General features: G+C 38.3%; 1 protein-coding gene and 1 long non-coding RNA gene across 5 annotated transcripts in view; one reads left to right on the top strand and one right to left on the bottom strand.

The window, feature by feature from the left end:
* Window positions 1–26,705, top strand: part of tpm4b (tropomyosin 4b) — a 32,862-nt gene extending 6,157 nt beyond the window's left edge. The window contains exons 1-8 of one of the 4 annotated variants that reach the window (XM_036555880.1): window positions 5,887–6,290; window positions 15,600–15,733; window positions 16,457–16,574; window positions 19,858–19,928; window positions 21,545–21,620; window positions 21,739–21,801; window positions 22,471–22,540; window positions 23,727–24,127. In XM_036555880.1, coding sequence (XP_036411773.1) covers window positions 6,162–6,290; window positions 15,600–15,733; window positions 16,457–16,574; window positions 19,858–19,928; window positions 21,545–21,620; window positions 21,739–21,801; window positions 22,471–22,540; window positions 23,727–23,809 — 744 coding nt within the window. In that variant the 5' untranslated portion in view covers window positions 5,887–6,161 and the 3' untranslated portion in view covers window positions 23,810–24,127. Of the gene's footprint in view, window positions 1–5,886; window positions 6,291–15,599; window positions 15,734–16,456; window positions 16,575–19,857; window positions 19,929–21,544; window positions 21,621–21,738; window positions 21,802–22,470; window positions 22,541–23,726; window positions 24,128–25,928 lie in introns of those variants that run through there. The other 3 variants (XM_036555879.1, XM_036555876.1, XM_036555878.1) reach the window with 3 other exon arrangements.
* LOC118796777 lies at window positions 5,895–12,132 on the bottom strand. Its single transcript, XR_005005908.1, has 2 exons — window positions 11,281–12,132; window positions 5,895–5,933 (listed from the first exon to the last, which is right to left on the bottom strand). It is a non-coding gene; the product is annotated as an uncharacterized LOC118796777 (long non-coding RNA).
* Window positions 26,706–27,080: the final 375 nt, after the last annotated feature.

Below are 27,080 nucleotides of genomic sequence, written 5' to 3'. Positions count from 1 at the left end.
GCTGATAAAATGAACAATGATTGTAGTAACAAGGTCGGTGTCCAGTGAACTGCTCAGTGAGCGTATATGGCCAAACGTATGTGCGCCTAATTATTGAGCCGCATCCATTGTTAACAGGTGTATTAAATTAAGCATATAGCTATGCAGTCTTCATAGAGAAACACTGGCAGTAGAATGGGTTGTGCTAAAGAGTTAAGTGACTGTAAACGTTACAAGGCCATAGGATGCCTCCTCTGCCACAAGTCAGTCTCTGCCCTGCTAGATCTGCCCCGGTCAACTGTACATGCTCTTGTTGTGAAATGAAAGTGTCCAGGAGCAGCAACAGCTCAGCAGTAGACCATGCAATGTCACAGAGCAGGGCCTGGCTGCTGAAGTGTGAGTTCCAAACTGCCTCTGGAAGCCACTTTTCCACCGCATGGTATGGCTCAACTCATCTTGACTCAACTCAGTTTTGGTACCAGCCATTCCATTTTCCACTGCAGATATATAGAGTGGCATATTCATCTGTCTCATAAAGATAGATGACGGTTGGAACGCGGCCTACTTAGACAGCTGCCTATGTAGACAGCGGCTACTAAGAGAGCTCACTAGGTTCTGTCAGATTCCAGACAACGAGACAATTTTGGTTGCTCAAAGGCAACACAAGAAGGTAAGATAACCTGGTAGTTAACGTTAGCATAAGTGTTTTGCGTGATATTGATGACTCTCTTTCCACACCACCTTCTGATATCGGCTCAGCTCACTTAGAACATCGACGGAGGTCAAAAATGGTACCAGGTACCAGATTTGCCTAGAGTAAAACCAAAAAAGCTGGTACCATGTGGTGGAAATGATGAACAACTGTGCCTTCCCAGAAGAATGGAGGCTGTTATAGCTGCAGAGGGCAGGGTTGGGGATGGACAACTCCATGCTAATTGTTGGTTTTTGAAATGGGATGTCCAACAAACTCATATAGGTGTGATGATCAGGTGTGCACTATGGCCATATAGTGTATATTATTTGTCATTAACAACTTAAAATATTGAATAAAAAATATTCCAATCTACATCCTTTGTTATAAAAGAATAAAATGACAATAATTATTAATATGATTAAGTGATTCTTATCTTTTGAAGAGTAGTGTATGTAAATTAACCCTGTGATATCACAACCATAATGAATTAGAAATGGGCTCTTTTTGCAGCTCAGTTTCCATATATGGACGGAAGAGTAAATGGTACATTTTGAAACTTTAACAAACTCTTATTTCAAAGAAGCAAAGACAATTGGTTTTCCGTGATTTGGACCCTTTAAATGTCATTGTTTCCATGACACAAACTTATCTTGGCACCTGGTTGAGTCGGAAAAGTTCAGACACACCATTGTCATTCCATCTGGGAAAATCAGACGACATGCTTTGATCAGACAGCACTCGTGCCATCAGGTCCTCTGCAAAACATATTCCTCTACATTCCACTCGGTTTACCACTGAAGGGCTGAAAATGACTTTGCCACTCATTGCTGTGCAGCCGGCTTATGCCTACGGAACATCTGACAAAGACCCAGAGTTGGTTTTAATGAAATAGTTTGGTGAAAAAAAAACAATTAACACAATTTTCCTTTAACCTCAAATGTAGTCAATCAGCCAAGACATGTTCGGTGTCTGAAGTTGGTTTTGTGGTTATATTAAGGGCTGTTTCTTGCTATAAGTGATACAAGCTGTCGAGAGTGTGTAATTTTTTTATTAATATATTTTTTCTATGTGATAATCATGTCTGTAGAGAAAGTAAAAAGTATGCACTTAAAAGACACATTGTTATTAATTTTATTTTTATCAGTTTATTTGATTTTATTTGGCAGTCTATTTCATTTATGTAGATGATTGAATTATTTAAAGATTCTACTTCTGTTTTTACAAATCAGCATTTGATGTTTGTTTCCTGATTGAAACTAATGAAGTATTCATTCTTCTTCATTCTTGCATATAAATAATATGACTGGGGTGGACGGGGGTATGCAGTTGCTCAGGGCCCCAAATGTTCATCATCATAGCATTGGAGGCCCGTATAAAACTAAGGAAACTAAAGAAACTGCTGACACCAAACATCTTGGCTAATTGACAACATTTAGGAAAAAAAAAGGAGAGAAGTTTGTAAATTGGATTTTGCACCAAACTGTTCCTAAAACTTTACAGAAAAGGGGATCACAACAGTCCCTGGTCAGTTTCCCAGTTTACAACACGAATCATAATTTTATGTTATTATTGAGGTAGATAGATGTGCAGTGTGACTTAACTATATATATATATATATATATATATATATATATATGTGTGTGTGTGTGTGTGTGTGTGTGTGTGTGTAGTTGCACACAGTGGGCAGTGGAACATTTTCTAACCTCCACAACCAGATGAATCTGACAATTGTGAGCGAGTTAAAAGAGAATTCAAAGAGAACTCATTCAAAACTTGGTAAAGAACGTGTCTTCTGAGGATCTGAGTGAATAATCTACGATTGTCACCATATCTTCATCAGTGTAATGTTGATTTGAGACCTAAACATCGAGCCAGACCTTCTTTTTGAGTCTGTGCATATGACGTTAATATGCAAAGACCTATGACGTGCACAGGCACACCATATTTTAATGTGTTTAGTGTTTTTCTGAGCAAATAAATGCTTACAGGGCAGTTAAAAAGCTCAAAAGTCAAAGTCATTTTTGTCCTGAAAACAAGCACATCAACATCTGACTTATACTGGACTCAGTACCAGGACTCTTTTCGTCTGGAAAATAAGATTTACTTACAATAGTTATTTCTGTAAAAAACACTTTTCTCTTTGTTCACTGACACATATGTAACCTCCTGCCATACACACACTCACTCACTCACACACACTGAGGCAGACCCCAGTCAGAGGCCCAGGAATGGCTGGAATGTGTCTAAAGCAAACAGTGAAGTCTCCCCTCCAGAGTGTAATGAAGCCCTTCCGCTGGGGGGAGAAAACACACTCACACACATTCCTGCTGTCCACAGCTCCCACAACCAACCACACACATGCACATGCACACGCACACGCACACACACACACACACACACACACATACACACATTCATACACAGCCCATTCAGAGAGAGACAAAACAATAAAAGTGCAATTTCAACTTTCTATGCTTTTATTTATTTGAGAATTTAGTGCGACTGTGCATTTCCAATCACTTCATCCACTCACATTTTCCATGTGAAGCATTTGATTATTTCAGGTAGAGGAGAAAATGCATTTTTTCTTTTCCGTTGGTGTTCAAAATGCTGTCTTGGTGTCTATAAATAATTACTTATTTTCTAGAGATTTTGAGATATGTCAAAATAAGGGGTTAATAAACTTCAAGAAAGTAATTTTTTGGGATAATAAGTCAATATTATGAGTTATTACGTCATTCTCTATGTCATTTAAGTCATTATTTCAACATAGTAAGGAGAGGTGGGTAGTAGCTTAAACCCATATTTAAGCAAAAGTATTAATACTTGGACCTGTCCAGCGTGTTTCCTGCTTTCTGCCCAATGACCACTGGGACAGGCTCCAGCACCCATGCACACCGCAACACCAGAGCAATTGTGTCTGAGAAGGGTGGTCTTTGCAGTTAACTAGTGGTTAGAAGTGTCTATCCTCCTTGTATTTTGTGTTCTCCCACATAGATTGGGAAATAATTCATTCCACATGAAGGAAATAACCCCAAGCACACTGCTGAGAAGATCAAGACATAGTAATTATCAAACAAAGAAGTTGCTGGTCTTCTCAGAACAATAATCTGGCCAGTTCAGAACGCAGACATCAACAACACTGGATGTATTTGGAACTACTTAGATTGTGATAGGCAGAAAATACAACCACCTTCTACGACTGAACTTTAAAGGTGTTTATACGTGTTTAATTATCTCATTTCCACGCCTTACTAAGTCGTGGCCAAGCATTAGGATCTCGTTCCCACACCTTACTAGGTTGTGGCCACAACTTACTAATCTCATGTCCACGCCTTACTTACTATTTTCTTTTGGCTATGTTTTTGTACTTAATAGCTGTTTTGGTTAAGAATTAGAAAAACATAAGAGTGGACTTTTGCACTACTGTAACTCCCATCACCACTAAAAGTAAGGCCCACAGTAATGTAAGTGGATCTTAGAGTGGTTTACAGATCACTTAAATGCACTTCACGTATGTCTAAACAACCCGAGATGGGGAATTCATAGGGAATCCCAAAGTAAACAGTGCTGGGACAGATAGAGAAGGGAGTTGTGGGTCATGACCATGAGTTATGTCAGCCACTGAGACCTATTAACATTCCCTGAGCTTAGAAGTACAACTGCCAGGAGGGTATCAATGTCCACAATGCAGCAGTGATTGTTGTTACAAGCAGGCTAAGTGACAAGCTAAATCCCACTGCCCACTTTTGGCCAGGCCATTTGTCAAGGTGTCGGCTCAAAAGGCTTCTTTGTTTTGCAGTGTGCGCTTCACTTTGTGCACTTCAGTCTTGAACTCTTGCAAAGCCCAGTGGGCATTCAGTGCACATTGAAAAGGTCCTGGGCAACAGTATAGTGATGTGCAAATCGCAAAAGAATCGTTTTGAATCATTTTGAACGACTCTCTTACAGGAGTCATGTGAATCGAGTGGCAAGCACAAAATGATTTTTTTTTTTATCAATAAAAAACAAGCACAATCTCGATCAACTGGCTAAGGTAGTTTCCTTTGTCATCTTCCACAGTGTTTCTCAGTATTTCACTGATTTTTCAATCATCTGACATTTCTTAGATGATAAGTTGTCAAGCACATGCACAGGAATCAAAATTCAGACCTGTTGTTTAAAGCGGCTGCCCGCTGGACACAGCAATGTTTTGTGCATTTTTATAGTTCGCAGTAAGACACACTGTGTCCCAAAACACATTCACATCTGGTCGAGCTTAATGAACAACTAGATGCGGTTTGAGAGAAATTTTGAAGATATATTTACAGAAAAGATTTGGGTGACCATTGACTCCAAGTGTATGTTAGCAATGTTAGCCTTGGGGCTCCAGCGCTAAACTAAAGAAGCAAAATTTGGACAACAAACTTGTCTTGGCTGATCAACTAAGTGGAAAATTATGTAAATTTGATTTCTCACCAAACCATTCCTTTAACTTCCAGCTCTCTCATTCACTGTATGATAGTTTCAGTTATTCCGGGCAGATAGCAAAAAAAATACCATTTCGGGTCATTTCTAATCAAATGCAGATAACTGCTCCGGTTTCTTTTCAGATACACTCTGAGGGAACTTTGTGAACCTAATCGACACTAAAATCACTGTTTAATTTTTGCATATAGGCTGTAAGTATATTAAACACAGGTTCAATTCTCTGACCTCATAGCACATCAATTCAATTCAACAATGATTTAGGAATCGATTCGTGCATCATGAACTCTCTTTTGGTGTGATTTGGAATTATTTATTATTTAAAAATGTCACTAAAGGAAGAATGCAAATGATTCAAACTAACTTTTTATGTTTGACAATTAGCATGGGATATTTTTTAGCACAAACTTTATTGAATATTTTTGGAATCGATTCTAATTAATGCAGCTGAATCACCACCTTTAGATCGATTCTTTTTGCACATCTAATATCAAAATATTTATATAGACTTTTTTGTGGACAAATAATCTGGAAAAAAAACAATTCAATCCTTCAATCGGACGTTCGATTCGTTCAATCGGATAGTTCAAATGAATCGGTTCCGTGATTCGAATCTCTCTCTCATTCACTACAACGGTGAATCGCTCATGGGGGAAGACCACCCCCTCCTGCAGGCGGGATGTCTCCAGAAACCAGCTTCTTCCCAGGATTGGATGATTTTTAGTAACTTTCTTCAGCCTTTTCCACTTTTTTCCCAGGCTTCCTCATTCCGGAGCTTGAGCGCCTCAGCAGTCTGAATGGAAAAAGCAAACTGAGATTTGAAGGGAAAAAACACAGAAAACAGTCGAAGAAAAATCACTAAAGTTTGACTTTAACTTTTATTGAGGCACTTTTTTGCACTGTTTCGTTCAACTTTGACCAATCCTAATCGCCTTTCTGCCGAGTTTTGAGTATCTAACTAGCGTGTTAGCGTTACTCGTTTACTTCAGGTTTTCTTTTTGTTGCTCGGAGCTCCGTGAAAATGTCTGTAAACTCGTTAGACGCCGTGAAGAGAAAGATCCAGGCGCTGCAGCAGCAGGCGGACGATGCGGAGGACAGAGCCCAGCTGCTGCAGAGAGAGCTGGACGACGAGAGGGAACTCCGGGAGAAAGTGAGTGGAGCTCTGAACTCTGCCCTCCTCTGCTCCTCTCTCTGCTGCAGCTCCTGCTGTCTATCCCTGCCTTTCTTTCACTCTTCAATGGAACCACTTACTTCAGTTGGCGAGGCTGAAGTTGGCTTTCTATCTGCCAGACTGTAATTCAACTTTTCCATTCCACCTTAAATTGTGCTGCAGTTACATTCTGGCACCATTTAAGGTGGAACGGCAATTCGGTTAACTTAAGCTTTGTGTTTAGTTCATTGGTCGTAAATAGGCCTCGCATAGAATATCCACCCAAAGCTGTTTCTTTTCTACTGTCATTTTAACTCAGAAGGAAGTTAGCTTCTTATTCGCTAGTTTTCTGGTCGATTTTTCCCGTTCCACCTTAAATGGTGCAGCAGTTACAGTCAGGCTGCACCATTTAAGGTGGAACGGGAAAATTCGAACAAGAAGCTGGAGAATAGGAAGCCAATTCCAGCCTCATGTCATTTTATGTGGCATGTAGGGCCAGAAGCTAAGACTGTAGGCCTGGCCTTTCTCTAACTGTTCTCAAATAGCTGTCTTTCGGGAAAAAGAGGACTAAAAAAGAGGAAAAATGACAAACATACAACCTAACTGAATTGTCACTGAAGGCTAGTTACCCAGACTCAGCTCAGATTAAGTCTAGGTTTAAATGCTTAAAAAAAGCTTTCCAGTGTCCACCGTTGACACTACAACTTAGTATAAGACTAGACTTAATGCATGCAAGTACACCATATGTGTGTAGCCTTTAAAGGGGAATTCCACTGATTTTTTCAAAAATTCTGCAGAATTCATTCAATGTAACCAAAGTCATTCAGAGTGGCTCATGTGAAACTGGTTTACTTCAGGTTTTCTTTTCATAGCTCGAAAATGTCTGTAAACTCATTTGACACAGAGAAGAGGAAAATCCAGACACTGCAGCAGCAGGCGGGCGGCGCACAGGACAGAGCCCAGCTGCTGCAGAGAGAGCTGTAGAGACACTTAACCTACTAGATCAGATTTTCTTTACAGTGGTGGTGATAGGAAACAGGGGTCTACAACAAACATTCATTTCTATCCAATATGACCAGTGAATCTACATGTGTTAGTTTGTCTATATAATGTTGATGATGGTTAAAAAAAGGATACTATGTTGCCTTTTGCCCCACATGTGCCTCTCCACCATGAAAGGATTTTAAAGCTTAATTTTAGGCCAAAACCTTGGTAACGTATTCATAACCATTTCATGCAATAGCTTTGTTTGAGGTAACTTTTATAGACATTAAATTCTTCAGATGTCTGGTTCCTGTCACCACCACTGTGAGCAGTTCTGACTCAGTAAGTTTCTCTAGAAGGGCCTTTCACATCAAACCATTCCGAATGACTTTGATTACATCTTAATCATTTCATTATGCAGATTTTTATCCCCTTTTAAGTTCTTGACCCTGTACAAGTAAACTCATCAATCCAGAAGCCACACAGAGATCACTTTCTTAAGTATTTCTCTAATAACACTATGCATATAGACTATTTGGTTTTATTCTGCATGCCAGAAGTTTCAGATCTGAATTAAATCGGATTATAAATGTGTGTTTATTTGGGTTTACTGACGTATGTGGCTCTGAGCTCTGTGAAGAGACTGGATATGGGACTTCTGCTTAGGAGACTCAGTGGAGGAAAAAAAGAAAGAGAAACTAATTTCCTGTGTGGAAAATTTCACTGAATCATTTCTCCCATCAATTCTTCCACCTGTTCCCTCCTCAAGGCTGCTGCTGCCTGCTTATATCTTCTTTTCTGTTTTCATTGGAGGGAAAAAATGATTCCCCAGAAGGTGCATATAGAGCTGACATGTGAGGGCTGACTTCTCAGTGGATTTTAAGAAGCCCTGAAGCCATGATATTTTGGCATGCATGCTACACGAGAAGAGCCTAAAGTGTTTAATTTGAATCAGGGCTGTAACGATTCACAAAATTCAGTGTGAACACAATGTGATGGTATCTCGATTTGATACATTTTTCAATACAGCAAAAATTAGCAGTGTCTGAAAATCTGCTTTATGTTGATGTGTTAAGTGTTAACATAGTGTCATAGTGTCTGTATGAGCAGATAGTGAAAGAAAAGAACAATTAAGAAAGGTAAAAAAGAATCAAATGAAGGATAAAACAATCACACGCAACGTGTCATCACTGTCCAAAGAAAAACAGGTCTCCAAAATAGTAACTTTACAGGACAAAGCAAAAACATTGACTTTTTAATGTAATTTAAGAGACAAAGGTTTCATGTGGTATTAAGTAATTTTGAAGCATTTCTATTGGTTCATTCATCCTGAAATTGCCATGCAATGTAAAGACTGACGGCTGTGTTCAAATTATGTAGAAAAATGCATGCAAATAAAAACACACACAGTATATGATATGCAAGTCTGACGTAGCTTCCACAGAAGCACACAGCGTTACCTTCGACCACCGAAAGAAAACGTGCTGATGTTGATTCTGAAGCAGCAGAAAGGTCACAGTGGTGTTCTGCTTAACCTAAGGATGCACGTTTCACACTGTAAGTGACTTGTCAGAACGAGCCAATGTCACCCTTACAAAATCACTAAAGCTCATTACGTTACACTACCAGCATTAGTCAGTGGAATATTCTGAGCTTTATCAGTTAATCAGTTAACTGTTAATTAGAAGTATTTAACAGTACATTAGCAGTACTGTTTCAAAAATCTATTGAATATTTAAGCAGCTCATCCTGTCACAACTATACAAAGCTGCTTAATTAACTTGAAACTCATTTTGTAAACATAGTTCTAGCTTAAAAAAATGCTGTCCGCTCATTCTGGAAACCTTTTTGCAAACGACTCACCCAGTGAACTGATGGTTAACTGATGCTGCAGCCGTAAGAGCATTATTCTACATATGTATTATTATATTGTTTGTTTTTAGCTATTGTATGACTTTCTGTTACTAAAATTATGCACAGCCTTAAATAAAGCATCACCTTTTTTCTGTGGTTGTAATTTAGATCTTGATGAACAGTATCTCAGTTTATTAGAATATTGGCAAACAATTTATTGTTACATCTTTTCACAGTTTACAGGCCACATTTAAGCCAATTAATCAACAAAAATTGACTGTCAATATTATGCTGCTTACAAGAATTTTCCTCCTTGCTGTCGATTTCGTGGTAAAGAGGAAGCAATATTTTCAGAGGAGGGAGTGTCTGGCCTCATTGTAGGCTTGCTTGTTTAATTCTTATTCTACTACATGCAGTATAATCAGACTTTAGCTAAGTACTTTATTTGCTCCAGTCTGTTGAAAGCTTTCTGCATATTGATTTGAGAAGCCTATTCTGAACGATATAGTTACACTCCTAGTTTGCATGCATTTGAAAGGTCAAATATTACAGTCAGTCATTCAGCTTAAGCTGACATGCTTCTGCTAGAGTGGATGTGAGTGCAGGCCTGGTAGGATGCAGCTACATTGGTGGTAAGAGAATTGATATTTTACCGAGCTGTTGCTATAAAAAGCCCAGTCTACGAATACATGCTGTAAATATGTTATTCATACTGCACAGGAAGAGTCAAAAGCCTTTAATTTGCTTGTGTCTGAAAGGTCTGGTAAACCAGGCCTAGTTTTCAGCAGAGGAAACGATGCTTAAACAGACCACTAATGCAGCCACTACGGCAGCCCCCTTCCTGGAAACGGTGTCCAGGGGAAGTATGGGATGTGACGCCTTTTACACACTTTACCTTTTTCGCTTCCTGTCATGTGAACCGCTAAATGCTTTATAGTTTCACTCTGCCTGCGTCTGAACTACAAGCAGCTCGTCCAAAGCCCTCATCAGTGTAAGATGGTACATAGGAAGATAAGATAATAGCATAGCAACATAATAGCACTATTAACTACCAATTACATGGTAATTGTACCCATGTAGGTCATAAAAACATAATTTTATTGACTACATTTGCAGACCACAGGGAGTGTCAAATCAGCTATAATGGTTTTGACCTTCATTTCCTCTTTGTCACTGGGTATGCTAGATTTTTGCAGTGTTTGAGGAAATGACAGCATTGAGTTTGTTTGTGTTTGGAGTTTTATCCCGTGTGAGAATAGTTCCATGGTATTTTTTCCTTCATTCAGATACATAACTGTATGACTCATTGGTCTGAACATGCCGGATGATATCGTGGCTCCAGTTGTCTGTAGTCTGAATCTGATAGATAGATTTACTTCACACTGAAAAATCGCATAGATGCTCTGGGGCCTGACCTTATGTGTATGTAAGTTGAAAGTTCACATATATGAATTTATTTATTTCACAATGTCTTTCATTCAAGCTTAGTATGTTTTATTTGTTACACTGCTTTTATGAAATTAAAGTTGGGACAGAGGCATGTTTACCACTGTGTTGCATCACCTTTTCTTTTATAAATAAATGTAGGGTTTAAATGATTTTCACATCAGTGCATTCTGTTTTTATTTATATTTTGCACAGCATCACAACTTTTTTGGAAACAGCGTTGTATTTAAAAAGTGGAATTGTACAAATATAAAAATCTATAGGCACTTTTTGAGTGGTCAGGTTAGCTGCAATTAGTATTAGTATTGGTATCTGTACTCAGTATTGGCAGACACTTGATCAGGTATCGGTATCAGAAGAGAAAAGGTGTTATTCGTGCATCCCTAGTGTACAACTAAACTATGTTTGGGGTAATGGGAAAATACCTTTTAATAGCATTGCAAATAATAAGCCACTATGCTATATATGTCACACATTTTCATGCACTGCCTTGAGTCACAGCTAAACTGTCCAGTCATGACTTCTCACAAGTTCACTGATTGCCCCATTTTCCTCCTAGATAGAGCTTACCACAGTCAGCAGTATAGAAATAGATGACAAAGTACAAGATAATTAAACTGTCACTGAGGCCTGGTGACCCAGACCCATTTTAAGCATAAGGCTAAAGGCTTTTAAAAAAAAAAAAAGCTTTTCAGTAATGATTTACCTTTGGCTTGACTAGACTTAATCCATGTCCAGTAAACCAGCTAAGAAACCCTCAAACTGAAAGATTTCTGTAGTCCATAGTAATTGTCTTGAATTATATCCAACAGTTTAATACCGAATGTCCGCCTAGTGCTTGTAGCCTTTAAGCTGACCGCTCCCAGGTTCACTGACTGCCCCATTTACCTTCCAGATAGAGCTTGCCACAGTCAGCATTATGTTTCAGATAAACAGTAAGTGGGTCAGGTGTACGTGTCTGTAAGTCCCCTAGGCCCCGACCAATGTATTGTTTGGCCAGTAAAAACGGCCGATATAAAGGTTCCACGGATTTATTGGTTGAATGGTCGCCAGTAAAACACCAAAAATGCACTGATGCAACAGACAAAGAACTGACAAAACCTCACATTGATCAAGCCCTAGTTATGTGCTTATGTTAACTTGTAGGCAGTTTTCTCTTTGCTGCTTGGCTCTAATCTGAGAGCGCAGACAGGGCAAAGAGTAATCAACCCACATGTCCTTGAGGAAAGAGCAAACAGAGGCGGTTATTATTGGGGGCTATGTTAGGTCATCAGCTTAGCAGGTTTAATAGGTTAGTAAATGTTGTGTTTTGTAACATGGATTCCCAGATATTGAGGCATACTCAAGGAATTATATGAAAAACAATGTTGTCATCTGCTGAAAAGGTTTTCTGGACACAGATTAAGCTTAAACCATTTAAAACTGAAATGCTTTAAATGAAGAATCTTAATTGACAGGCTTAGTCAAAGACTTAAGGTATAAATTGTATGTCTGTAAAAAATCTTTAAAGTTATCTTTAAAGTATGCCAGCTTCAGGAACTTTTGGGAAATGGTGCTTGGCAAGGGCATGGAATTTTGTTTTGGTTGAGGAGTGGCATTGTAAACAATATATACAATACAATCTCATGTACACACATACACATTATCTAAGCCGCTTATCCTTCTGGTTCGCGGGGGGAAGCTGGGGCCTATTACAGCGATCATTGGGCGGAAGGCAGGAAACACGCTGGACAGGTCGCCCAGTCCATCGCAGGGCAGATACAGACATATACATTCACATCTAGGGGAATTTAGCATGTCCAGTTGGACTGACTGAGGGAGGAAACCAGAGCCACCGAGACCCAGAAAGGACCCTGGTCACCCAGCCTGGGAATCGAACCCAGGCTTTTCTTGCTGTGAGGAAACAGTGCTACCCACCCATTGTTGTTGCTGTGGTAGCTTTTGCAATACTGATATTACAGAAGGCTTCAATGTGCAAATGAGCCCTTTAACCACTCAGGGTTTTTTTTTTTACTGTGCTGTGTGCACTGCTGCAAGGTGCATTGCAATCGTAATATATATCAAAATAAATGCAACACTAGAATTTCTTTAGTATATATTGTGTAGCCCTACAGCCTGTCATACTTGCCTGGTCATCTTCCAGGTTCAAAGCTCTGTTACACATGAAAGATGACCTCATACTATAGAATCCTCTTCTGTGTTTGTGCTGCCATATATGGTTCTAGGCCTACACGACTGAAGAGTACACTGAGGGAGGAAAGGGGTGTGGTTAGAGGATGCATCTCTTAGATGCATGTAGTTAGGCTTTGTGAATACCACATGAAACCTGTAAGAGGTATCAACAAACAGCTATCTACAATGCAAGGAGAAACCAAAGAGCTCTGTCCATGTTTTAAATTTTTCATTGTTCTCCTATCTGATTCTGTTTAGCCATAGTAGGTTACTGCATGACTATCAAGGCCAACACACCTCTTACTTGTGAAGATACATGTATATTAGTAGCAGACTTTTTGTGAATATTTTGCCTAAACATCACACTGAAGGTAACTGAATTGGTCAATTATTGAATCAGATGGAGACTAAGCCTAGTCTCCTGCTCCTTTAAAATGATGAAACTGACTGTAGACTACTAGACTGACTAAATTACATTCTCTACACAAGTTCTAGATTAGTCTTTAATCCGGTACTGTCAGTAATTATACCTGCTTCCAGCAACTCAGTATTTCAGGTCTTAAGCCACAGACACTTTCAGCAATATCAAAATCAAGGCATTCATTATAAGCCCAGCCCTAGTTTGTGAATTAGCTGAGGTGGGTGGGGGGGTGATAAGTAATTATTAACCAGTAAACAATGACATGTTCCAAAAACAGAATATCTTTTAGAGAGCTCTCACAAAGGAAAGAAAGTTAAAGATATTTCTCTGTCTCTTCTTGATCTTAACATTGTATAACGTTAACGTTTTTCTGCAGTTTTTTCTGTTTGAATGCGTTGTTGACATTCGGGCTGTTGTATTTGGAAATTTTTAGCATGGTGATATGCAACGCGTGACGCTGAACATAAAATATCAGCAGATTAGGCTAACCACATATACCACATATAAAGTGGAATGGTGGCAAAATAATTATTAGCCTTATAAGTCATTTATTTTTTTCAGTGCCATCACCGGCCCAATAATAACCACTGGCTCCCCCTCAGTGTAGCCCCAGGTCTGCAGCTCAGTGGTTAAGAAGCCTTGTTTTAAATCGTACATGATGAGTTGCTTGATATGACCAGGGATATGAACTAGCAAAGTAAAAAAAGGTTACTTATGATTTTAGATTGACTTCAAAATGGAGAATCCTCATTGACAACACAGTTGAGTTCAAGTCCATAAGTATGCTCGTTGTGTATGCCTGGAAGAACAGTCTTTAATCTTTGAAATATGTTAACTGCTGGAAGTTCTTCGTAAAGATTCTTGACTAATAAGTTCAGCTTTGCGGTATTGGACTCGAGACAAAGTGCACTTTACCGGTTAGGTCTGACTCATAGTGACTGGAGAGAAAGACCATCCTTTTCTGTGAACGAGAATGACCACATGTGACTGAGACGTAAACCTACCTTACTGAGTAGATAGGTAAAAAATACCTTACTGAGTAGATATTTGAGCCACCATTGTCCAGACCTGCTGAATTTAATGGCTTATTAGACATTGAATATCAGGTGTCAATCATTTGTGATTCTAATACATATCATACATTTAGCTAATAATACAGATTCATTGTTTTAGATATGATCAACACATGTAAAATGCCTGTTTTATTTTTTCATGAAGTATTTATTGGAGCATAGAGCATCTTGTGCTTATTCTAGATTAACCAGCCAATAAAAATGCTTCTTCCAGAACACAGACCACAGGATTGCATCAGACAGCGTGTAAAGATGTGAGCAGATAAGCAATGAGAATGAAGGTAGAAGTGAAGGATGAGTCAGTGTGTTTATAAATACTAAACCTGCTCTACCCGATGCACTGTTTTAATACAGCTCAGTGCTCTGAATGCACTAGTTGTAAATCTGGTAGGATGTGGATAAAGAATACCTTTTATTATATTTATTACAGTGTGCATTCTTTCCCTTAGTTGAAATGCCACTATAAATCTGAATGCAGTGTAAACCTGACCCTTGTGGTATAAACTCCAACCATACATCTGCTACATGATGCTGAATGGACTTTTCAGAAAGTCAGTGATAATCTGCATGATTTATATAAATGTATATTTTGATCCATGTATATTCTGTCCCATATGCAATAGAAGTCCCTGTAATTTGGGAGTAATGGTTTAGTGGCCAGTGGAAAGTTTAGAGAAGCCAGTAAGGGCTATGAATCACTGCAGAGGAATTTTAATGAGGAAAAGCAATGTTTCATCTGGCTGGGATATCCCATGATAAAAACAAACAATGCTTCATTTTATATACAGTTGAAAACTAAATATATATATATATATATATATATATATATATATATTTCTTTAATAAAATTTTATGAAAAAATTATTGAAGTGACAAAAGTTGGGGGTAAACTTGCTACAAAAAAGACATCTTTATTCAAGAGTATACATAGTTGTACTATTTTGCAATGAGAAAGTGTTGCCTGTATGACAGTTAACATTTGCTGTAGGCCTGGCTCATCTGGACAAATACCATTTTGTGATTCTGTTGCTACATATTACAATTATGATATGTCTTAGAATACATTAAAAACACATTAGTGAACCCTTAATGTGACGTGGTTAATGATTGACCTGCTCATATGATCATATTACTGCCTTCATATACACATTACTGCACAAAAGGTCTTTTTTGTACAAGTTATTCACTTTTCATATTCATATTTCTGAAGCTAGATTAGATAGAAGACAATAGACAAGGGAAAGTCAAGGGAAAATGTAGAAAATTTTAATATTGAGTCGAATTCATCTGACAAAAAATTGTCTCTTGGTAATAAAATGTCTGTGAGAAAATAAAATGTGTGTGTGTGTGTGTGTGTAGGCAGAAGGCGAGGTAGCTGCTCTGAACCGCAGGATCCAGCTGATTGAGGAGGAGCTGGACCGAGCGCAAGAAAGACTGGCCACTGCACTGCAGAAGCTGGAGGAAGCAGAGAAAGCAGCTGATGAAAGTGAGAGGTTGGTATTAGTGGTGTCAAAATTAACGTATTAATAACCTTAAATTGCTGAGTTCTGCTGATGGCTTTAATGTTATGTTATTTGCAGGTATTCCAATTTCATGAATTTGTTTACCGTCAAAGTACATCAAAAATCATTTAAAAGCAGAAAGCAGCGCTGATGCCAGCAATATCAGCAATTTGGCAGACCACATTGGACAGTGCTTATGAGAAACCTATGGATAAATCAATAAGCAGTAAACTAACAAAACACACAGTTCTCCTCAAAACAAGACGTAACATAGCAAAACAAGAGGCTGCATTCACTTGATTTTACGTTCAGGTCCAATTTTTGAAAGTAATAAATACATTCTGAAGAAGATTATTTGGTCCACTTATGTAGCTATAACAAAATGTGCAGCTTTTTAAGAAGAGGGTCAGATTAGAGCAGTAAGATTAATCGCGATAAACATAAACAAAATTATGTGATTAATTAATGTAATAGTTTGAAAGCCCTAGTTAGTATACAAAAATACACAAACAGATACTTATACACACTAACTTACTCAGACCAGAGATGTGTCAAGATAACTGTAATCCACAGAACTGCACAAAGCTGTGCTTCTGCAACACCTCGGCAATTTATACACCGTTTATGTCTCATAGTAGTGCTGAAGCTGGTTGTGTAAAGTCCTGTACACTGAGTTTGAGCATTTAAGCATGTTCTCTGTGTTTGTACACACAGAGGCATGAAGGTGATTGAGAATCGTGCTATGAAAGATGAGGAGAAGATGGAGATTCAGGAGCTGCAGCTGAAGGAGGCCAAACAGATCGCTGAGGATGCCGATCGCAAATACGATGAGGTGAGAATTGCACACACATTCGGCCATCTCCACACCAGGGGTGCCCAGTCCTGGTCCTGGAGGTCTACCACCCTGGAGAGTTCAGATTGAACACACCTGACTCTAATCTTCAGATGCCCCTGACGGTCTTCATTATCTGGATCCAGCTGTGTTAGATTAGGTTTGGAGCTTAACTCTGCAGGGTGGTAGATCTTTAGGACAAGGATTGGGCACCACATTCTATCGAGACAAAAAGGGATTTGAAATTCACCCAATTTCCTTTTACCTCAGATAAGGTTGAGCAGTCAAGTCATGTTTGCTTGGTGACGTTTGTTTCTTTAGTTTTCCACTGGAGCGAAGAGGCTAATGTAGCTAACAAGTAATGAAATCATTAGTGTTGTGTAACCTGCATGCCTAAATCATCGCACACTCGCCTCAAACCACATCAGGCTGTTCAGTAAACTTAAATAGGCTTGCTTATGTGGTTCCTGACATTGTATGGCAAACTGTAATAATAGGCAAAAGTATCTTACACAGCTAAAACAGTTAAGCAGGGCCATTCCATACCAACTTACGTAGCCCTCCCAGTTCATATCATATATTTTCTTGAAAAAATTCTCGTGAAAACCTCTATTATATTCGTGCCACCTTTCAAAATTCTATAGCTCTACTCTAAGTACTGTTTAAGTTATGAATATTTGAAGTTTGGCCCTTTTTGTCATTTTTGCGATTCTTTGTATGTTCACTCTAAGCCTCACAAACTGCTTATTTTTGCTGGATTGGGTTGAAATTTGTACTAAACATCCAAGAAACCCTGAGGATAATATGCAACATGTATTTATGTAAATATGTGTTGCTGAATGTTTCACAGTAATTAATTTATAAAAATCAATATTTTTTATCCGAATGAAGAATCTTTTCATTTTCAAAAATTAATATCTCCACTAGTTCTCACTTTCTTGCAACCAGATTTTGATTCTGGGTAGTACTAATATAGTTCTATCACATCTAGAAGTTATTTGGTCCTGCATAAAAAATGAGTGGCACAGATCTTGCTAAATATAACTTCAGAGCTGAAAACCTACTTGTTAAGATACTTTGCATATTTTCCCAAGAAGGATTATGTGAATTTGCTTGAAACCTTTTTTATGGGAAAGTGTTAATGTTCATTGCAGATATAAAAATTTAAAGATGTTATATTACTCCTTCATCATTTAATAAATTAATAAAAAAATAGCCATTCTTTCATACTTTTCACTGGCTGTAATATTACATTCAGTGGTTTTATTTCATAGGTAGCTCTTTGTACTATGTTGACTTTAAGGTTTTCTTTCTGTGTGATACCTTTTGAACCTGTACTTCACTGGGTTCAGGAAGTTTGCAAGTTACAGCTTGTAACGGCTTGATTTGATACATGCTAAATGATTGCATCTTGTTCCGTGTGTGTGGACAATTTTAGTTATACACAGTAAAAGATGTTAAATTCCTTGTGCTACTGGTAGGCAACTTCCCAGACCTCTCACTGTCAGATGCAAGTACTCGACCTACGACAACCTAGCCTAAGTATAACACAACAGGGTGCGCTATGACCTTTATACTGGTACCTAACAACACTAACAACAACAACAAAGATGCCTTGGTGAGCATTTCACAGGGGTTGTCAAGTGGGTACCTTCCTCTGTCAGTGTCTCATGGAGTTAAGCCCACGACATCTCCAGAAGACTCAACAGTGGTGTCTGGCATCCCAGACCCACCCCCTCCATACTCACAATATGTTAGGACATATGTCAATATCTGAGAACAACGGATAGACCTCAAGATATGCCAAAGCATTACTTAGAGACTTCCCTACAACAAGCATGTTGGAATGCCAGTCCATCTGGGTAATTCAGCTTTACTGAGGCCTTTTTTGTTGGTGCCTCTAAATATGCCATATTCAGCCATTCCTATGCACCTTAGATTTAGGTGGCTTTAAGTATGGTGCTCACAGACTACATGGGGCATGTGAATTAACCTGTATTATGTAAAGAAGCCTGTTGTTGCAAGATGTTTTAGAAGTTGGAATGCAGGCATACTTTGACATACTTTACAGGTTGTTCTGGAATTGGCATACCTAGAGCCTGCTTCAGTGGGGCATGGGTATAGCTAAAGAGGCCATACTAGAAGCCACCTAAATCTATGGTTCATAAGAATGGCTGAACATAGCATATTTAGAGCTACCAGGAAATAGGTCTAAGTATAGCTGAAGACCGCTTGTTAGTATTTAGTACCAGTGTAATGGCCATTGTGCACCCTGTTGTGTTATACTTCATTGTTAGGTGTGTCAGTGAGATGTGTGGTAAGTCCACTATTATCAGCACAACTGTGTGTAACTAAAATTGTCCACACACACGGAGCAACATGACATCATCTAGTATGCAACAAATCAAGCCATTACAAGCTGCAACTTGCAAATTTCCTGAACCCAATGAAACACAGGTTTTTGTTTGTACTTCCATGTAAAACTAAAGAAGTAAACAGGTCATTATAACAAAACCACCACAAATATATCCAATCCTAGTCCAACAACAGTGTACAGATTGTGTACTTCTAAACAAATGTTGTGGGGAAAAAAACAGCGGGCCTCATTCACCAATATCTTCATTTTTTTCTTAAATTTGTTCTTGAGAAAGGTCCTAAGAAAAAGTCTACATCAGATCCATGACGTGTTCTTAAACTGCAGAATTGTTCACACCTTTGTGCTCTTGAGTGTGAGTAAATTCTGTTCTTACCTAAGAACAAATCCCAAGTAAGAAAACATTAGTGAATGTCAGAATCTTCATAAAAACAGTGTAAGTGTGTTTTAAGAAGAAATTTCTTCTGGTTGGTGAATGAGGCCCAGTATTTACAGGTTTATCTTCAAACCTCACTCTGTTGTGGAAATGAGTATGTGGTCACTTAAATTGGGAAATGATGAAAAAAATGAATTTAAAATCAATGATATGATTGAGGTTTGTTTATAATTGTTCAACCAGGCACCATTGTTTGTATATCTTTAAAAAAAAAAGAAAAGAAAGAAAACATTGTTTTTTCCTTTGCTGGGTTGCAGTATTTGTCATGTTCTTGAGAATAATCCAACGTGTTGGCTGATTGACAACATTCAGGGTAAGCGGAATAGTGTGTTCATTAGATTTTACCCCAAACTGTTCCTTTAATCACTGCTCAAACCTCAGCAGATGATACTAAATAAATGGTGTGAAGAAAAGTGTTAAGGTCCTCTCTGGAAGAAACGTCACTAAACTAAGTCTGTGTTTGTGTATTGCAGGTAGCCCGTAAGCTGGTGATTCTGGAAGGAGAACTAGAGAGAGCAGAGGAGAGGGCCGAGATTGCTGAGCTGTAAGCACACTTTCTTCTCTATCTTTCATGACTCAGGAACAATTCAACCAGCAGGAAAGAATGGAGAAAGTGCTGGGAGACATACGGTCTATACTAGTATACTGGAATTGGTGTTGCACAACAATACTGATTTTCAGTTTTAAAATTTTTTTATCCATGGTAACATTTACCTCTATAAAAGTGCAGTGACTGTATTTATCGTTGTCGTGATAAATTACATCACATTACATCACAATATACTTTTCTGTATATATCATGGATGTCATCAGTACTTAATGAACACTGACCAGCTGCATGTTTCATCACAAAGAGAGCATAATTAGTTGAATGTAGTGCAGTGCAGTATGTGGAACATTGAATCAAAATTGTTTTACAGTATTTTTTAATCCTGACTGTTAGCCTAGCCCAGGGGTCGTCAACATGCTGCTCTGGAGCCCCATGCCAGCTCTTTTACTGCCCTGTTGCGGCTCCACAGCAGAATTAGATGTTTAGGTAAAAATAAAATAATCCTCCTTTGCAGTGAAATAAAGCTGTGCTGATCGTTCTCACGCAGTTTTAACAATAAATGGTCTTAAACGTTGGAGTTAATGTAGCTTAAAACTGCTAATTCACCAAACTTTAACCCTGAATGTTGGCGTGCAGACTGCTGGTCAGCATTTCAGACAATAATCTCACCTAGCTAGTAGCTAACAAAAAGACAAGGAGAAAGATTTAAGACGAACATTGATGATTTGGAGATTAATGGACTTTTTTTGCGTTTATAAGCACCACAGCTGGTTTCCTGATACATTTAATCTGTAACGAGAAACCGTCAAACGCTAAAAAGGCCCGAAGCTGAAGTCAGCTTCTCATTCGGCAACTTCTTGTTTGAATTTTTTCCGTTCCACCTTAAATGGTTCAGCAGTAACATTCTGGTGCCTCAGGCACAATTTAAGGTGGAATGAGAAAATTCGAACGAGAAGCTGCGAATGAGAAGCGACTTCAGCCTCCTAAAAAATCAAACATTTAGAGACATTTTACAAGAAACTATTCTACTTTTCCGGAAGAGTGTCCTGCCAGAGATGCGAAAAAAGAAGGTGTAGCTGAGCTAAAGCTTAAAGCAAAGCAAAGTAAGTCTGCTTTTTCGTTGATAGGCTTTTATATTTTTAGCCTATACTAGCACATTAGCACATACTGACACATATTTACAGCTAAGATTGTAAAATGGACATAAAATGTTGTGGCTCCAAAGGTGGTTTGTTTTTAGTTGAAAGGACAAAATGGCTCTTCTTAACCTTTGGGTTGCCCACCCCTGGTCTAGCCACTGATCTATAGGCTAATAAACACAACCAAGCTAGTATTAGTGTAACTCTTGTCTCTGGCATCAAGAGAAGTTTTAGCTCTTTCCAGGATACATCATCACATTTATCAGCAGGGGGGTTTTCTAGTCTTGAAACCAGAATATCTCACTTTTAGCATCACTGTATGATGCGATTAAGCATGTTTACGACAGATGTTGCGATGGTTATATTTTCATTTTGGCTGGAGTGTCCCTTAAACTCTTACAGATACTCGTATATCAAAAATAGCCTGTGAACATTCCCATTCAGTATCATCTCTTTCTGTTTATTCTACAGCAAAGGTGGTGATCTGGAGGAAGAGCTTAAGAATGTAACCAACAACATGAAATCCCTTGAGGCCCAGTCAGAGAAGGTAGGCCTGCTGAGAGCGGGCACTGTGTGTGCATTTGTGTGCCTGCTGCATTGCACATTTTTTGTTTACATGGGTGTGTGTTCCAGTGTTTGACCTTTTGAGTGGTTTCTCTCTACAGTACACAGACAAAGAAGACAAATTTGAGGAGGAGATCAAGGGTCTCTCTGACAAACTGAAAGAGGTGAGATACTACGGCCTACTTTTAAAGGAGCAATGTGGTGAAAAATCACATTTGCAGTAGTTAGGGAAGCTTATATCTCAACAGTCTCACAAGTACACAGCATAGCTTAAAACAGCAGCAGCTGTCTTGATGACTGAATTTTGTCTGTACTTTTTGTAGATTACAGTATATTATACAGTGTCAGAAACCACACAGACAAGGCTGGTTGAGACTTGGTAATGTCTGCAGTTTGAGGCAAGTGAGTGTTGATTTAGGCATGCAGCTTGAACAGTGGTAGTTGAAGAGATATACTTGTTAGCTACATTAGCCTTGTAGCTCCAGTGCAAAAACAAAAGAAGCCCCTGGTAATGACACACCCGTCCATGACAAGGATTCAAAGAGAACAGAATTGTCCTCGCTTTCTCTGGGTGGGTAGGATGGTTCTCCCTCTCCCCTCATCACTCAGCGTGATGCTACCCAATGCAGGCGTCTGTTAGCTGACATAACAGAATTGGCAGTTAGTGTTCTGCTCCAAGCGTGTTGAGCTGTCCAATGAAGTAAACTGACTTATTGATTTAGGCCTGTTTTAGTTCCATTGCATTCTGTTTCTAAATCTTTTTTTTTTATTTCTCTCTCTCTCTCTCTCTCTCTCTCTCTCTCTCTCTCTCTCTCCCTGTCTTCCCCTGGCAGGCAGAGACTCGTGCTGAGTTTGCAGAGAGATCTGTGGCAAAACTGGAAAAGACCATTGATGACCTTGAGGGTAAGCCCCCCACTTTCACTGTCCTTCACTTCCTGAGCACTGTTCTTTCAGCCCAGAGCGCTCATAATGTAATTAATAGCACTTAACACAGGGTCAGGTATCAGCTACAACTTAACCTTTGCCTTCACATGCTGCCTACTTTCTGCCTGCTGGATGACATTTTATTGTCGTGAAGGAACAGAGATTAGGCTCTTAGACCCACCCTGCTCGCTTGAGGAAATACATAATACCGAGACTCTAAAATGACGTGTCCTACAGTGCTTCAAAACTGAGCCATTGTTTTTTCAGAGCCAGAAATTTAATAGCCAAATACAGTACATCAGCATGTATTAGACTCGTATTGGTCGCAACATGGCACTTTCAACACAACTTACATCCATGTTTTACACCTTCTGTAAAAATATAATACTTAGCTTGATCTTATGCAGATGTATGTAAGTGTGAAAAAAATAAGAACTATATGGCAGGGATGATTATTTTAACTGTCAAAAGTTATAGCACATTTTATATTTAATGTTTTATTTTTCCAATATGTTAAACTCAGCAAAAATACAAATTGTGCACTGAAATTAGTAGAAAAATGCCATATTTGTTTGTTCCCTGTAGAAGATGTTAACTTAGGTTCATTTAGAAAATCAACAAGACATGTAAAACAGTCATAAGCAAAACACTTTTCTACTGGAAGTTTAAATAAATTGGTTGTTTCTGCTGCTAATGGAGAAAGTAAAGCAAAAATCGTGCTTTAGCTGTTGGAATATGAAACCAATCAAAATATGTAAAAAAGAACACAGAAACCCAAACTCTGGTGGATTTTAGCAAATGAACTAGGTGTGAAAACAGCCTAAGTTGAGATATTAATATATTTAAATATAATATAATGTATTATAGAAGTTCCTGGTGTGAGAACCATAAATGGCAATGCTATTGATGGTACATTACACATGAAATGCTTCTTCCCATTTGGCATTTTCATTGACATTCATAGTGCAGTTTTCACCATTTAGCTTTTCCATTGGCTTTCTCTGGCATGAGATATGTAACACTTTTACTGTCTTTTACATTCTCTCTTCTCTGATCTCACTCTTTCCTTGATTTCCTTCTTTCTCCACATTTCCTGTACGTTTCCTGCCGTCCACTTCTTCTGCTGACCCTCCTTTCTGCTGGACTCTCTGCCTTTGTCCTCCAGATGAACTGTACGCTCAGAAGCTGAGGTACAAGGCCATTTGCGAGGAGCTGGATCATGCCCTAAATGACATGACCTCCATGTAGATCAATCTCCTTCACTATCATTATCTCTTCCGACGCCAGCAGCTCATTGTGGAAGATCCAAGTGCCTAAAACCCACCTTATCTATTCGTTCCATTATTAAATATTCATAGTGCACAATACAGGTGCTGCTGAGGCATTAAGAAGTGATGACCCAGTTCACGTACTGCTGTGCTGAATAAACACTTTGGCTTTTTTCAACCCTGTGCCTTTCTTCTTTTTCTTTCTCTTTTTTCTGTTATTTTCCCTGAAATGTATATGTCAGTGGCCTTTTAGAGTATGGCTTTAATACTAAAGTTTTAATAAAGATTTTTAAAAGTCTAACACTTAGTGTCCTTTCACTGCCATCTATCTGGGTTTCTTATCTTTCCTGCTTTTCCTTTACTAACTCCTCTGATTCACAGACCATCTGGGTTTTTGGCCTACATTTTCCATTTTCTAAGTTCTGTTTTATGCTGCTCTTTGCGATATTGGGTCTAGAACTATTTTAAATGCCAACAAATGTCAAAATGGTGATTAAGAAATGACTGGTTGTAAAATCTAATTGGCTGAGTCATGTTTGAACTCTCTATAATACTTGATACACGCACACATCAACTGAGTTAATTATGATATCACTGTGCCAAGTTATTAAAATCCAGGCTGTGACTGAAACAGTGGAGCTTATTTGCATTTTAGGGCACTATTACATAGTAATGAATGGTATAACCAGCAATTTAGATCACAGTATAATCAAAATGTCTGTTGGTTTGGTTATATATCACGCCACATATATATTAAAACCATTTTAGATAAGTAAACCTATTTTTGTAAGTTAACAGTGGCTTATTATTCTGGGATGTCCCTTAACCTTTTAATAAGAAACAGTAAAAGTAAATCTGAAATATATTTTATTGTGCAAAATAGTAAAAACAAACCTGGATGGATGGATAGATGCAGCTGACTGCAGCAGGCGGTTTCTCAGGAGGTGCAAGAAGAAGCACAGCAATCGCTCTGGTGTCAACGTTAAGTTAAGGCTAACCCCAAAAGATCGGCCATTCCTTTATGTTGGCTCCCTTGAAGACAATGTGACCTCCTGATCGTGATCAAGACTTTGCTGTGTTAGCTAAACTGGCTAACACTAGCATCGTTTGCACTGTACGTTGCATTATCTGCACATATTTATCGCATAGCGGTTGTGATGGAACTCATAACTGAGGAAGAATTTTAGCTGGTATACCAGATGAACTTGTATTTTGCCCACTACGACAGTTACATCTGTCGGCCATTTTTCTCTTAGCATCCAAACTGGGATTGAAAGTGATTTTAAGGGCACTTACATCTCCCAGAGTGCACTTATACTTTCTAGTGAACACCGTAGGTCACTATGGTAGATCAGCTGAATATCCCAAAGTGCATCGCAAGTCTCTTGTTACTATGCAAACAACAGACGAATGAACGCTAATATTAACTGTGGCCTTAAAGCCGCTGAAAACCAAACTTATCGGACTCTTTCTGGCAGAACACAACAAACAGCAGCTCTGTACAGTCAAAGATCTTAACACATTTACCGCCTGCTGCTCATCATACAATAAAACCATTGAGTGCTGACTGTGGGTTACTGGAGTCATGCACCAAGAGTTAAAGTAGCCAAGTCAACTAATGCTGGTTTGTTTAGTTGTTAGTACTGATGTCGGTTGATAAAGTGTCTGAAATTCGTTTATTGACTTTTGCTTTTCTGCTGCTATTTAATAACATAAATAGTAAGTAGTAAAACAGAAAATATTGTTTACAAACATAAAGAACAAAATAATAATAGCCTTCTGTTAACATACATAAAATATTGTGAATGAACATTAACACACAGTCACCCTACTGTTTGGTGAAAGAATTGTTTTTTTTGTAGATTATTATTAATAATAATTAATTAGTTATTCAATTTCAACATTGATCTTTTGGTCACTGTTTTATAAAATGTCTTTGCTTCATGTCGCACCAAACAACACTCCTTAGCTGTGGTAAAATCAGTGTAACCAGCAGCCTTTTGTGACTTATTGCCTTGTGTACTGATGCATAAATAGTGTAAAATATGAAACACTGGAAAAAGTCAAGCTTCTTAAACACTGTGACTGTTTTATTGCAGAGAGTCTAGCCAACTCAAAGCAGGAGAACCTGAATCTGCACCAAGTCCTGGACCAAACCCTGCAGGAACTCAACAGCTTGTGAACGTCAGCGTGAGGAGACGTCTTAAAAGCAGTCAGCATTCCATGCTTCCAGTCGAGCATTCCAGCTGCGTGTGTGTGAGAACGTGTGTGCGTAAGAGAGGTAGTGTGTATGGTTTGGGTGTGTGTGGTTAAGCTGTATTGTCTGTGTAATGTCTTCTATTCTTGTCCCACAGCCTCCCACACAATCTGTCTCACTAATGGAGCATTACATTACGAAATGACTTTAATTGTGTATTATTATTATTACATTCCAGGTTGTGACTTTATTGAATGATTTAAAAAGCTTTTAATGACGTCACCACCCACATTCTTTTATTTGTCCATTCCAGTTTTTCTTTTTTCTTTCTTTTTTTTTATTTATTTCTGCCAGGAGATGTCTGGAACGCTATGGTGAACATAAACTACATACAGCATTACTGGAAATCGTGTAAAACAGGCATTCAAACAAGGGATTATAAACAATAAAACAATGTAAGATACACATTTACATTAAGATTTCAGGTTTACAGATGTTACCATTGATAAGGGCATTTCTGTCTTGTGTTAAGAAGTTACTCACAACACTAAAACTCACATCTGACAGTCCTTTTCTAAACCTTTATTTTGTATCCCCAGCACATACATAAGTGCTTTTAGAATTGTTGCTGATTTGTACTTTTTTAAAAGCATAATAAATTTTTACATATTTGCACAAAAGCGTGTCTTTTACTGCTTGTGATGTTACACGTTTACATAATTTTAAGATATTAAATATTATTTTTGTTGTGTAATATTTCGATTTTTTATATGTAAATGTGTGTGTATGTATGTATGGACAAAATGACTATATTCATAGTTACTCTAAATTTCTTCAGATCATGGATATCGTCAGTGTTTCTAGAACAACTGCATGTTTCATAACAAAAAGAGCCTAACTAGTAATGTTGACTAGATTTAGTACATTTCATTATATGAAATGCTGAATAAAAAAGCATTTGTGCTCATAATTTTGAATAGTATTTTTTAAATGTAGCACCACTGGTTCTTTTTTTGTCCCTCTCAACTTATCAGATATAGTGGTATTAAAGGGC

This window comes from Colossoma macropomum, unplaced genomic scaffold (assembly GCF_904425465.1).
Source record: "Colossoma macropomum unplaced genomic scaffold, Colossoma_macropomum, whole genome shotgun sequence".
Lineage (NCBI taxonomy): Eukaryota > Metazoa > Chordata > Actinopteri > Characiformes > Serrasalmidae > Colossoma > Colossoma macropomum.
Note: the sequence above shows the minus strand (reverse complement) of the source record. Positions and strands in the feature narration are given on the sequence as shown.